At 36.1% G+C, this 14,549-nt stretch overlaps 1 protein-coding gene across 1 annotated transcript; it reads left to right on the top strand.

The window, feature by feature from the left end:
* Positions 1-6,163: 6,163 nt before the first annotated feature.
* On the top strand, positions 6,164-13,553 carry LOC101304929 (putative laccase-9-like). The gene is made up of 11 exons (XM_004290421.1): positions 6,164-6,266; positions 6,349-6,778; positions 7,687-7,775; positions 8,505-8,544; positions 9,759-9,909; positions 10,373-10,524; positions 10,618-10,862; positions 11,204-11,332; positions 11,781-12,375; positions 12,593-12,951; positions 13,054-13,553. The coding sequence occupies exons 5-11, from the start codon at positions 9,817-9,819 to the stop codon at positions 13,239-13,241; spliced, it is 1,761 nt and encodes a 586-aa protein (XP_004290469.1). The 5' UTR covers positions 6,164-6,266; positions 6,349-6,778; positions 7,687-7,775; positions 8,505-8,544; positions 9,759-9,816; the 3' UTR covers positions 13,242-13,553.
* The last annotated feature ends 996 nt before the right edge of the window (positions 13,554-14,549 follow it).

Raw genomic sequence — 14,549 nt, 5'->3', positions numbered from 1 at the left:
CTCCCATAGGGAATAATAACGGTAAATAGTAGACACGTTGTGATTCCGATGACTAAAATTACAACCAAAATTTGACCGTCCGATATGATCATTATGACGAAAGATGTCTAATGGTAAAAAAATTCAACTGGATTCGACAACGTTAAGGGCTCGATCGAAACGGTCAACTCTAATCGGAAATAAGAAACTGCATTTTGAAGCCCTAAACGGACTCGGATGGCCAAAAAGACCCACACATCATGGTACCAGCAATGAGTTTGACTCGTAGGGCCGTTACGCTTCCGGAAAGGTATCACAATAGTCAATCGTACACCAAAAACCAAATCTGCAGCATAGTGAATAATAAGGGTAAATTGCATTGACCGCAACTATCGGCACCGAGACTTTACCGGAATACCGTGATTTTTCAACTGTGGATGTATTTCACCATTCTGATCATATCTTATTTCACGACTTTTTTGCGTTTGAAGGTTCTACGTATAGTTTTTTTTCCCAAATGAGTTGTTGTCCAGATCTGCAAATATAAGGCACTTTAGCCGACGAAATTATATTTTTCGTCGGCTAAATTTTTAAAAATTTCGTCGGCTAAAGTTCACAGACTATAGCCGACGAAAAAAAATTATTCAGACGATGAAATTTTAATTTCGTCGGCTAAAGTTGACCATAGCCGACGAAAATTTTTTAATTAGCCGACGAAGGGAAATTTCGTCGGCTAAAGTCCACTTTAGCCGATGAAAAAATAATTCGTCGGCCTGGTTTTTTTATTTTCGTCGTCTAAAGTTTTTCTTCTGGTAGTGGTTCTTGGTTTATAGTTTCGATATATGCAACCCAGGTCATAGATGGGTGGAATAATGTGTTATTTTTCATTTTCAGTTCCAATAGAACTATACACCATGGAAATACACCGTGGCGGTTACTTTCACAAGTTGCCGAATGGTATGAAGAAGTATAAGGTGCCTAGGTTCAACAAGGATGGTGGGACAATTTGGCTGGATGGGTTAGATTGAGATAAGATTTCATGGACGGAGTTCGAGAATATAGCTTGGGATTTTGGGTACAAGGAGAAGCCCATTTCCTACTACTTCAAGATTCCAAAGACTACCTGCAATGAGGGTAGGGTGCTGATTAAGAATGATGCAGATGCATTGGAGATGGTTAAGTTGATTCCAAAGGAGATGCAATGGACTTGAGACTTCAGCATGGAGCAGTGGTGAATTTGAGTTCCAAATTACTAGAGGGGGAGATAATGGCAGCAAACATGCAATGGACTTGGGACTTCAGACATGTACATGTATGAGGTGGCAATTGAGTGGCATACCTTGTGTTCATGCCATGTGTGCTATTAGAGAAAAAGGAGCAGAACCTACCCTATTTTGTGATGACTACTTGATGCCTTCTGCAGATACACGGGCTAGTGAGGATGATTGGGAACAAGTAGATTATCCTATAGCACCTCCTTTATACAAGAAGCAAGTTGGAAGGCCAAAAATGAAGAGATTCAAGGAACCTGGTGAGAACAAGCAGCCTCCACTAGCTCCAGACACAACAAACACAACAAGGATGCTTAGAACATATACAAAAATGACCTGTCAGGTGTGCTTTCAAAAAGGGCATAATAGGAAAGGGTGCCTAATCACCAAGGCAAAAAATACAGCAGCTAAGCAATCAGTGAGTAATCTGAAACAATCAGTAACCTGATGAAACATTCAATTTATTTTTTTTGTTGATGATTATCTTAACTACTTTGCTTTCATTGCAGGGAGAAGGCAGTTCTAAGAGTGACCAGCAAACTAGGAAGAGGGATAAAAGACAACAAGTTAGTTTTTTAACCTTGTAATTTTGTGATTGTTGTTGTATGCTGTTGTTAGTTTGATGTGTGTATACATGTGTATCAACTCCAAGTGCTTTTGTGTTTGATGATGTATGTCAGTAAGTTTATACTCTAGGTAAATGTTATATTTATCTATATTATTGTGCCTGTTCTCTTTCTTTTGTTAGTTTTTTGGTTGTGATGGATATGGTTTTGCTTTTACATGTAGGCACCCAGAGTCTCATCAAAGGTTAACAACAGCTTAAAAGATCAGATCATTAAGTCTGAGAAGGCTTGGAAGAAGCGAAAGGCCATGGAGTCTAACCAAGGTGCCAATGCAGGGGCTTCTAGTTCACAAACAATGCATGCACCAAAACCTAGCAGCAAAAAAGGCACAAACCGAATCTGAATGGGCGGGATTTTGAGGCATGATGTTAACTTGCTATGAATCAGACAACCAGTTTTTGTTATGTTCATGTCAGATTGTTTGATAATGTGAAAAACAGTTGATGTAATTGCTCTCTTTTGATGACATTGGATGACATTTTCTTGAACAAATGTTGGACCATAGAGCAATGAATGTGGTTGTTAACTTATAATTCAGTTTGATATTGTCAATTTTTGAGTTTTACATCCATGAATAAGAACAGTTACATTTGTCTTTGATATGGTACTTAAACATGTATTGTTCAAAATTGGAGGGAATAGTTCATATTTCAGATAAATTCGGGAGGGAAAAATTGGAGGCAAAAAGAAACCAAGTCTTAGTCATAATGTCTGGAGGGAAAAAAGCCAGGTCTTAGTCAGAAAATCAAGTTTTGGAGGAAAAAGTGTTACGATTCTCATGTCATAAAACAAATTGTGATTAAATCAGACTTTTTACTCTGATGTATTGAGTCTCGTGCGTGGCACGTAGTTAAAGTTAACGGGGACTTAACGAAAGTTGACGGCAGGTACCACGGAGATACAAAAAATAGAGTCTGGGTATCACTTTGATTACTTTGTAAGTTCAGATACCATATTATTAGATTTTTTACTCTGATGTATTGAGTCTAGTGCGTGACACGTAGTTAAAGTTAACGGGGACGTAACGAAAGTTGACGGCAGGTACCACAGAGATACAAAAAATAGAGTCTGGGTATCACTTTGATCACTTTGTAAGTTCAAGTATCATATTGTCAGTTATACAAGTGTTCAGTGCAAAAAACCCATATTACATACTTGGTACTTATTTTTCCTTTTTAACTTTTTTAGATTAACTTACAACATTAATTGGTATTGTTGATATCACAAAAGCTTCTAACTTTCTAATTTGTTCTATCTTAAGAAATGTCGAAGGATTTCATTCATAAATATATAGATTATTTTGTTTTTTGTTAGATGCGCCAAAATATTAACGATACTCAATTAATTTTGAGCACTTCATTTAGTGTATTATGAATAATTATGTTGTAGTTTTCATACAGTGACTAAATATCAATTTTTGACATTTCAAAATATTTTTAGAATATTTTGGCCCCTTTTAATAAAAATTTCTGGCTTCGCCATTAGTCTCTTAAGTGAAAAACTTAGACGACGAAAAGATATTTTTGTCACCAATCCGTCACGGAAATGGAATTTTTAGATGACCAAAAGGATTCTGTCTCCTAAGTAGAAGACAATGTTTTATAAAAACATTACTATGTTTCCTTTTTTGAAACCTACAAAACACGTACGTAAAACTACATTCTTAACATGTTTGTTCATCGTTAAATCCTAAATGTTGCTTCCTAATTATCATATCATACATCATTGTCAATGCATGGTTCTCATTTTACAATACCGTACAACTCTTATGACACAAACAGAATAAAGTCAACTTCACGTATGCAAGATATGACACAAAAACAAAATGAGTTGAAGAACAATGATAGATTCTTGATATCTTAACTAGTCGTCTTGTGTCTCCACGGAACACCACTTCATGGAATACCAAACTTAGGCACAACAAATCCACTTTGAGAAGGTCCCCTTATCACTTTCAGATGATGTGTCATCTCTATCGCTCCACTCGTATCACTAATAATGCATGCAGTTGATGGCTAATTAAGATTTTAATTCAATAAGAATGAATTCCTTATGTAGATGCTCTAATTCGTTGCTTGTTATTGCACTACTACAAAAAAAACTTTGAATGACAACAATTTTATGATGTTTTTCTGTAAATGTCATCATATGTTCTTTCTATAACGTTTTTGGAAACAAACATCATAATTATAAGGCTTTTCAAGTGTTTTTCAACTTGTTTTACAAAAACGTCATCAAAGATTTTTCATGACGTTTTTCAAGGTCATTGAAAGTTTTTGTGTAGTAGTGTTGGGTACAAATCTCTGTAATATTTCCATCATAACCCATGATATATCCTTTTTTAGACTGACCGTTATATCTTGGAGTTAAGTTAAATGTCTTACCTTCAATTGTATATGCGAAATTTCTCTAATAACATCAACTATATATCTCCAATATTTAGGATATTTAAAGTAAAATATTCGATATTTTAAAAAAACATCCATAAAATTTGGTATTTTGATCATAATTTATACCTAGGGTCATTCTTTCATACGTGTTTTTCTCAGTTACCTTAAGTTTTGCTCTTATCGCTTTAAGCACAAGGTGCAACGTGATCTCAAATGAATGGTCACAAGGCAACAATAATTATGATATGTTATAATTTTTTTTTTTTTTGGTATATAATCAATATGGAGAAATAGCTAACCTAGCTCGAGTCTCTTTTTGAATGTAAAAGAAGTTAATATTTGTATCTATTTATATTTGTTATGGTGATATATAAAGCATCAACCTTCTCACAATAAGATTGCATCTTTCTATTATTGTATATGACATTTGAGGATACGTAGATCGAGGACATATATCTTCTTGAATAATTGGTAAAGCTCTGGTGATCTAGGATTTATGATGTTGCATATAAAAAAGGTTTTAGGGATTGGTCATCCATTTTATTTAATCGATACTTAAAAAAAAAACTGTTTTATTAAATAACTCACACGCTTTACATATATCAATATAGGGTTAGTTATATGTTAAAACTTTGAGATTTAAAAAACCGACAGTATTTAATTGATACTTAGTTCAATATCTTTTCGTTCAATACTATATTACAAGAGGCAAGAATAGCCATTGACAGCCTCATCCATTATCAATTGCCTATATAATTTTATACAAATTATAAACTACAAACCGATTATTTCTCATATAGGTCATTCTCATACAAAAAACACAAGCTAGTTTTGAGTTTACCAAACATAGTTGCCCTTACTTTTACCAATGAGATCATTTATAAAAAAGGAGCTTACCAAACCAAAAACTCTTAGGCCCCATTTAGTTGGCAGGAAACCACAGTATGCGAAAGGAATTAATTTGGTTTTCCATTTTAAGGGGTTGATTGGTTGTATATAGAGACAGGAAAAGAAACAAAAAAATGAGATCTCACCGGAAATTGACTCCCTTATAAAACATGAATTCAATTACTTTATCAAAGGGTGGTATTATCGAGGGGTGGTATTTCAATTTCATTCCCACTGTTAATGCCACAATTACATAAATTATCCTCTAATAAATTTTAATGTTGTACGTATTTGAAAATTATAAAAAGGACATTATTAAAAAATATAACTTTGTATTTCATTATAATGACTTACCAAACATTACAATATAAATTAATATATTTGATTCCATCATTTAATTTGTATCAAAACACTCATATAAAAATACTAAAACATATTTCATTCCTCATTTTTACTTTTCTGCTAACCAAACGACGACGCCTCATTAGAAATAGATCTTGGCTACTTGAGAAAGTGATCTGGACCGTAGATACTGAATGGCATGATATCTTACCGTCCATTGAGATTATGTTACAAACTTGTTCACGGAAGACGATCAGACCAAAACAGTGGAGAGAGAGAGCTTCACCGTCCGGCTAGTTCGGTTCGCTTCGTCCCGGGCAGGCGAAGGAATCTGTGACTTGTTGGGTTTTCCGATTCCAGCAACGTCACGGCCTCACCTCTCCTTTATGGTCTTGCATCCCATGGAGGTCACGTACTGCAACTCTTTTCTACTTCCATTTTCAACTTGTTTTTATGAACATCAGAGAACACTATTGCAATCTGAGGAACATGCCCTTCGAATATCTTCGCCATTCAGTACTATGAATTTGAAAATACTATTAGTTTTCATGGATCTGCTTTCAAGTGATTAAGCTAGAATATATAGTAGATATTTTATAATTGTTGTGCTGATGATGTTGGTATTCATTTTTCAAGATGAACGAGGTGGTTTCTGTGGACCTTGAAGCTGGTGATCATGCTCCTCGCTCTGATTGTTATACCATCAAATCAAATGGACAACCAGGATGTTATTTCCTAACTATGGTGTGGTAGTGAGACTGTGAATATGGGTATGTTGGAAACTGGAGTATGCAATTCATATACATGAACTACTCTTGGTAACCGATTCTATATGAATTTCCCATTGCCCAGGCAAATGACAATTATATGGTCACACCCAATAGTCATCTGGGTCGATACACGGCTGGTTGACAACATGATTGTATGAATCATATGATAGTCAGATTTGATAGCAAAGCTTGATTATAAAGGCAACGCACCCTCCCTACCTATGCATTTATTGTCTGCAGTGAACTTCAGAAGCTATATTAAGAGCTTAGGAAGCATACTTCCACCCAATTTTTCAGAGCCCCTTTCCTAACTATGCAGTTTTTGTCTGCAGTAAACTTGATAAAGCAATATTAGTAGCTTAAGAAGTATGAGCCATGCAGTGAAGTGCTGCAGATATGACCACAATAATGTGTGTGATGGTTCTAATGAGATCAAAGTTGCTTGTCTTGCAAGTTTAAAATTGGAAAGCTGGATTATTGACATCACCATATGTGCTACTTACCTACTAGAGGTATACAGTTTATTAATGATCTGTTGAGAATATGTGCTAGTATATGCTTCATTAATTGTCACCTCTTCTCAGTAAGGCTTTATTGTATATGACATTATGACAATATGTATTAGTGTAACTGTGTAAGTGCCTTTGGAAATATGATTAGTTAATCTGATTTGTGGAGTTCATATTTTTGTATAATGATATTTTATCCAAAATATGTGTTTATGCAGGACATGAGTGGATTTTCATTGTCAATGTGATGCAGGGAGGACCAATAGATGGTGAGAGAGTGAATAGGGTGGGCTGGAGAGTGTTGATAGATTAAGGAAACAGAAGGTATTTTTTAGGAGAAACAGAGGTTTCTTAGCTGTAGAAGGGAGATAGAATAAGGGAGGTTAGGGGAGAGGATACAAGGCCAAGCCTTCAACAAGACAAAATCTTAATTCATTCCAATCTGCCTTCGGATTACATTAGAAAGCCATATTTATAGGCTTCAAATAAAATCCTTAGACTCCTAGAATACCATAAGACTAATATAACTTACTAGTAATAAGATTCTTAAATACCTAAGACTTTAATAGACATAAAGACACACTCAAGACTCTTAAAAACACTAGACTCATAATTATTCTTTTCATAACTGTAAATAAACCTGGCAAGACCCTTAAACTACCAAGTAGACTTTCCTTTGGACCAAAAAGGGTTGGGCTAAGACTTTGGCTTCCAAACAGGATATTTATTTTCCAGCCAGCTTATGGCTGCTCCATCACAATGAAAAGAAGGTGTTAAAATATCCTGAAGAGGTGGAAATATTATTTGAGAGCTGAGCATAGATGATTCATCTGTGGACCATTCATTGCACTTGCATGCCTATAGAATTTATTTGATTGGTTAAGTTTCTGAATGTTCTAACAATGAGACAGACTCCAAAGACCAGTTGGTTGATCCTCCAAAATGACTACTGTTTCACTCTCAAATAAGCTATGGGTATCAGATTCAAGCACGTAGTCCGGTATGCACTTTTTGAAATAATTTAACTTTAAATTGCATTCATATTAAATTCAGGGCCATATAGTATCATTTTTGGTTACATGGTAGGTGCATGGGTTCAGCCTATGGTACTTTGGGGATTGACCTGTTTCTTTCATGTAAATGCACATTTTTTTCATAGTTCTCCTTAATTTATGATGATCTACAAGTGTTTGTTATCGTAAGACTCATGTTTGTTTTCCTAGAAAATAATATGCACTCTGCAGCCATAGAAAATAACAGTCACTTTCCTTCCCTCAGAGTTTTCTTCGTGTTTTTCTAGTGTTGTTTCTGTGGTGGTGTTGGATTATTCTGTGCCAAGTGTTTTAGTGAATACGTATTCCAATCCCAGAAAAATTCTTTTCAAAACTGTGCAACACATTATACAGGTCTTGAATTGCACAAGAAACTCAAAAATTACATTGGTCTCCTTTCGATCAATAATCCTCATTCACACCTGGTTTATGGCTTACAAGCAAGGAACAGACATTAACTCATTCAAGTTATTTAGGGTTTCATGTAATATCATGTGTTTTTTTTTTATTAATTCATAATACTGATAATAGTATTTATGTTAAATAGAATATGTGTATTGAGAAATAAGTTGCAACTAGTATTTATTTTGCTTTGGTGCTGGTATCGATCATTTGATTTAATTGGGATTGGCTTGAAAAAAGACAGCCAAAAAACGGGTTTGCTTTGGGTTTTGCAGTGTTAGCTCTTTTGGAAAGGAGGTCAAAGCATTAACTGAGGTATAAGGAAACACAATGGCATTGGCTCCAGTGTCACTGAGTAAGAGTTTTCGAGTGTGATTAAGGAACCATAATCAGAATTTTCCTATCTGAATTAGGACTCCATATGGAATATTTCTGTTTGTTTTTCCGTAGGCCAGAGAGGAAACTGTGTTTTGAAGCTAGGGAGTTTTTGAATAGAAATGTCGGTTTTAAGGTGTGTCATGTACTACCGTGAGTGTAATAATGTAGCTCATAGTTTAGCAAATGAGGCTTTGCGCTTGTGTGAGAGTCAAAGTTGGTTTGCTATTGCTCCCGAATTTATAAGGGATCGATGCCCTTCGAAGTGATTGTAATCACTAATCGTGTCAATGAAATTATTTTCAATAAAAGAAACTGTGAGTTGAAGTGTATTGGGATGTAACACTGTAATTTTGTGTAGTGTACTGCATTACTGTCTGGAAACTAAGTTCTTCTGGTTTCCCTTATTTTGACAGCAATGAAGTGCCGGAAAGGGGTAGAACAAATTGAAAATGACAAAAATCGGCCTTGTGAAAAAGGAAGAAAAATCGAAACCATGTACTGATCTCTTGTACGTATGACATTCAATTGAGTAGTTTCTTGTTGAGATCTCTATAAGAAACCATTAAACATACATGGTCCCTAAACCCTGCATCTGAAAGTTAGTTCATAGATATTCTACCATGTGGTCTGTTAAGTCAACAAAACCCTCCCACCAGAAAGTTTGTTGTGGTCCGAAATCCCAGTTTCTGGGTTTAGCAACTCTTTTATATGGTCGAAGACAGTCCCTCGTGTAAGCTCTGAAACCCAAATCTTGTACGACTAGAACAATCACTTGTATTTCTACGAAGATTTTCTTCAGTAACTTCTATGAATAGTCTACATACTTAATTATATTATCTGCTTCAATTCTATTGCTTGTTTCAAGGCACACACCTAGAAAAAAAGAAGCAATAAACAACTGACATACTGAAACTAATCACTAATCAAAAGTTACATACCCCCTAATCCAAAAGAAACATGTTCTCTGCGTCGGAACTGGAGGTCTCTATTCCAACAAATTGTATTTAACCAGTTTTCAAAGTGAAAGAAAGTCCGATAAATGGACAAGAAGTGTATGCTAGCTTGTAGCCTTGTAGTGTCTCGTAGATGAAAGTTGGATACTCTACCATATATTTATACGATTCATTCATGCTCTGGAACATGGCGTGCAGTGTCTCATTACATGCATATAGAACTAGAACAACCAAAACAACTAGTTTCAGCGTGAAGATGGGTGTGCTCCAACGGTTGCTGGGTTCTCTGCTTCTATGCAGTGTGTTTCTTTGCCTAGTTGAAGGAGATGTTCACTACTATGACTTTGTGGTAAGTTTTCATTTCACTCTTACTTTACTGGATGAAATCAGCCCCGTGGATTTCGGGGGCTGGAGGCGACCCATAAGTGTTACACCCTCAACCTTCCTTGTGCATGCATTCATGATTCATGTATTGTCTTTCCGGCAAGATGTCACCAGCCAGTTGTGGCAATCCTAAAATGTTCATAGAAGTTTACTCTTTTACTTGCATTAATATGATTTCACTAGAAAGTTGCTAAAGATTTGTCTTTTCGTAATAATGTCATTTGACACTAGTCTTATAAAATTAGCATGTTTTCAAATGGAATAATTAATCGCTTGGAATTTTTCCTCTGTGCATTGGTAATTATTGTCTTAATTTCTTGATTTGAATTTGCAATAGTAGAATCTTACAGAACCACTTGTGTTTTGTGTCTTCTGTCTTTTGTTTTAGTTAATATGGTATATCTTTAATATGCAATGTCTTGATGCAGCTCAAGGAGGCCAACTTTACAAGGTTATGTATGACTAAGAGCATGCTGGTAGTCAATGACAGTTTTCCAGGTCCAGTCATTCGTGTGCACAAAGGTGATACTGTTTATGTCAATGTCCAAAATCAAGGAGACTATGGCCTTACTATTCACTGGTAATAAATTTGTGAGCTCTCTGTAGGCTACAACTATATTGCTCAGCATATATATACAACTATAGTGTTTTTAGAACATTATGTTGTGTGCAGGCATGGTGTGCATCAACCAAGGAACCCCTGGTCAGATGGTCCTGAGTATGTCACGCAGTGTCCAATTGAACCCGGAACAAATTTCACTTACGAGGTTATATTTTCTGATGAGGAAGGAACACTTTGGTGGCATGCTCATAGTGATTGGACCAGAGCTGGTGTCCATGGTGCCATTGTTGTTATGCCCTCAGATGAGACAGGTTTTCCATTTCCAGAACCAGATGGAGAAGAAATACTTGTATTTGGTATGCCACTTTTTGTCGAATTGCACAAATCCTGAAACTTGGTAACCGAGAAATATTCCTCACTGAAGTGAACCTGAGATTTTGGCTTTTTATCAGAACTTTAAATTCCGTTAAATAGTCATAGTCTCCTTGATTTTCATCACTGTCTGAAACAAAAAATATTCCTCACTATGGCCCTATTGTCACGCAGTGTCCAATTGAACCAATGACATGTGTACTTCTTGTAGCATCCAGATATTTAGCTTTCTGGTAAATCACAGTTACAAGCACAAAACACATGTAGTTAAGGCAGCTTATTAGTGATGATCTAATTTCTGTTACTCCCCTTCGTATACAAACAGGTTCTTGGTATTATATTGAAGATCTGAATGCAGTGGTTGCTGAGGACGTCGCAGATGGTTCTGACACTCCGCGCTCTGATTGCTACACCATCAATGGACAACCAGGAGATTTTGGCCTATGTTCAAAGGGTATTTTGCTTTATGTCCAAGAGAATGAATTAGTTATGTAGTGATTGTCATAACATACATGAATTAAGCTGAATGTTTATGGCTGTGTGAAACAGTGAATTGTAACATGAATATAGTATAGAATTACACACGTCAAGAATTGTTAGCCTTCTGTTAAAACATATAGAACCCGCTACCAGTCTCCACCCACAGCCAATAAGTCTTAGACTGGATAAATATTAAAAAATATATATCTAACTCTCCAAATTTGAGAAGAGATCTATCATTGATGTTTCTTCAAGAAGAAACCAAGTATAAGTGATTGGACAATTAATTTCATTGGCCAGAAGACATATTTGCAGTTTATGACATATGCGTTATCATGTTCTTTCTTCTAATTCTATTGATGTTATTTAAATAACATGTTGCGAATATACATTGCTGATATAATGTCATCATCTCCTTGCAGACAGTACGTATCGCTGGCAAGTGGAATATGGCAAGACGTATCTTCTTCGCCTGGTTAGTGCAGTTATGAACGCAGAACTCTACTTTGCTATTGCTGATCACAGCCTCACTGTTGTTGGTTTGGATGGAGCTTATGTTAAACCGATTGTGACTGATAATATCATGATTTCCCCTGGACAAACCATGGATATTTTGGTCACAGCTAACCAGTCTCTTGGTGAATACTACATGGCTGCTAGACAATTTGATAGTGTTAGGCCAGATGATCAAACCTTTGACAAGTCAAATGTTACAGCAATTCTGGAGTATAAAGGCAATTACACACCCCCAGCATACCCAATTTTTCCGAGTACCCTCCCTTCCTATGAGGACTTACTACCTGCAATAGAATTTACAAACCAAATCAAGAGCTTAGCAAGCGAAGACCACCCAATAAATGTGCCGATGAATATAACTACCAAAATGTACATAGCAGTTGAGATGAATAGTGGTTCCGTGACTGAGACTTCTGATGATATCACAGTTTCTCTTCTTGCAAGTTTAAACAATATAAGCTGGGTTAATCCAACTACAGATGTGCTACTTGCCTACTACAGGTATATACTCTTTCAATCGTTTTTGTTCCTTGAAGGATTATGACAATGCCTTTTTGATCCGGTTTTTCCCATTAGGCTCTATTGTAGACTTGCAGTATGTCAGTACCATTAGAATTTAGTAGTGACTTTGGAAATTTCATATACAATGCATAATTTTAGCTGAAGAATTCAAAATACAACTGCAATGACATTATGTCCACACCATATCTTTTTGCAGGAACATAAGTGGGTTTTATGCCTCAGACTTTCCAGATTTTCCCCCATATTTCTATGACTTCGTGAGTGACGACTTGCCTGATAATACCGAGTTAACTCTCAAGGCAACCAAGGTCAAGGTGCTAGAGTACAATGAAGAGGTGGAAATAGTGTTTCAGGGTACTAATACGATTAATGCATCAGAGAATCATCCAATGCACTTGCATGGCTATAGCTTTTATTTGGTTGGATCAGGTTTTGGAAATTTTGACAATGTGAGAGACCCCCAAAGCTACAATTTGGTTGATCCACCGAAGATGACAACCATTTCGGTCCCAATGAAAGGATGGGCTGCTATCAGGTTTAAAGCAAGTAATCCTGGTATGCTCCTTTTACCTTTACTTTTGATTTGTTACATAATAAGTGGTAGATAAGTTATATGTATAGCGATGATTTACTGTGGATGATTCTTCATTCTTGCAGGGGTTTGGTTATGGCACTGTCATTTGGATCGACACTTCAGTTGGGGCATGAGCTTTGTGTTGATAGTGAAAGATGGAGGCGAGCCGAAGACGAGCATGCGAGAACCTCCTCCATACATGCCGCCCTGCACTGATTCACCTACCATCAGGCTGCGACCTTCCCACAAATTCAGCAGGACGGGTAAATGAGTTTGAAATCATACACACCAGGCCTATAATGTAGTCCACATGAGTTTGAATTCATTATTGTTCGTCCTGAACCATTTTGTTAGTTGGCGGAACACTAGCTCATAGTTTTGTAATTATAAGTGGACTGTGTCACAAGTACTCGTCAAGTTGTGAAACAAGTTTATGTGGATCTCCACTCTTGATTTTTATCTAATCCCCATTACATTGTTAGTGATTTCTATGACCCGTAAAACCTAGCAGCCAAATCATTTGAAGAACTTCCATCACATTTCAGCTTGTTTTAATAAACTAAGCTTTTTCACTGAATCAAAATTTTTGAGGGATATGATGTCTTTAGCGACCAATCGTTACTAGAAAATGTTTGGCAAAATGGACGATTAGCGCTAGCAAAATAAGCCACGGATATGGGATGATCGCTTGGCAACAACTAGCAGGTCAGAGATCCCTTAACGTAGATGTCACGACAAAAACAATGGTAGTAGACATAGCTGGTTAGGAAAACTGAAAATGTAATCTGAAGTTTGCATTCAAAATCAATTGATAATGGATGAAATGACCCAAATTCTTATATACCCATAAATAAGTTTTTATTGTCCCGATATGAGATTTATACCTCAACAAAAATGTCTAATTAGATGATTGTACACTCAGGGTGCATTTGAAATTTTGAATGGTGGTTTCAGACTTGAAATGGAAAGCATGAGAAAGAAGTCAAAAGACACTGGAAATGAAGGACAAAATTGGGGTCATTGGATGGTAGAGTGAGTTGTATTGATATGGTCGGGGTTAGAGAACGTGCAGCAGATGCCGACGGGTAATACCAAATGTCGGGGAAAGTTGGTTATAGTCTTATAGAATGTTAGTTGTGTCGAATTTTCCAAGCTATATATCATTAACAAGAAAAGAATAAGTGATTCTGATTGATGGCCAATCCTGACCCATATATTTCCCTTTTGGTTTTTGGCTGCAGAGAGTTGAGAGAAGAATGCAAAATAGACGCGCGGTTTCACTAGAGACAATATTGGGGGGTTATATAGTACTAAAATGTACATCACCAACAATGTAATAGGTATTCACCAAAAAAAAAAAAACAATGTAATAGGTATTGACAATTTCTAACAATGTTTATCACAAGTTAATTAGCCCACAAACTTGTAATAATTAAGCAGGTTGTTGATGAGCCTCGCCATGGAGAACAGGTTGGTGGTGTGCATGTCTAGGGTTTTCGGGAAGTTGGACATTTTTCTTTTTATCAAAGTAAAAATAACTCAAACTAGGATATCACTAAGACACTTTTCTTTTAAAAGT

The sequence above is a fragment of the Fragaria vesca genome, linkage group LG2 (genome assembly GCF_000184155.1).
Source record: "Fragaria vesca subsp. vesca linkage group LG2, FraVesHawaii_1.0, whole genome shotgun sequence".
NCBI classification, from domain to species: Eukaryota; Viridiplantae; Streptophyta; class Magnoliopsida; order Rosales; family Rosaceae; genus Fragaria; species Fragaria vesca.
The sequence above is the reverse complement of the archived record's forward strand: the minus strand, read 5'-3'. Positions and strand labels throughout refer to the sequence as shown.

Bases quoted from the DNA above. Each gene is read 5' to 3' on its own strand.
- LOC101304929 (XM_004290421.1), top strand. From the start codon at position 9,817: ATGGGTGTGCTCCAACGGTTGCTGGGTTCTCTGCTTCTATGCAGTGTG. The intron at 10,863-11,203 runs GTATGCCACTTT...GTATACAAACAG, and splicing joins AGAAGAAATACTTGTATTTG to GTTCTTGGTATTATATTGAA. The intron at 11,333-11,780 runs GTATTTTGCTTT...ATCTCCTTGCAG, and splicing joins TTTTGGCCTATGTTCAAAGG to ACAGTACGTATCGCTGGCAA.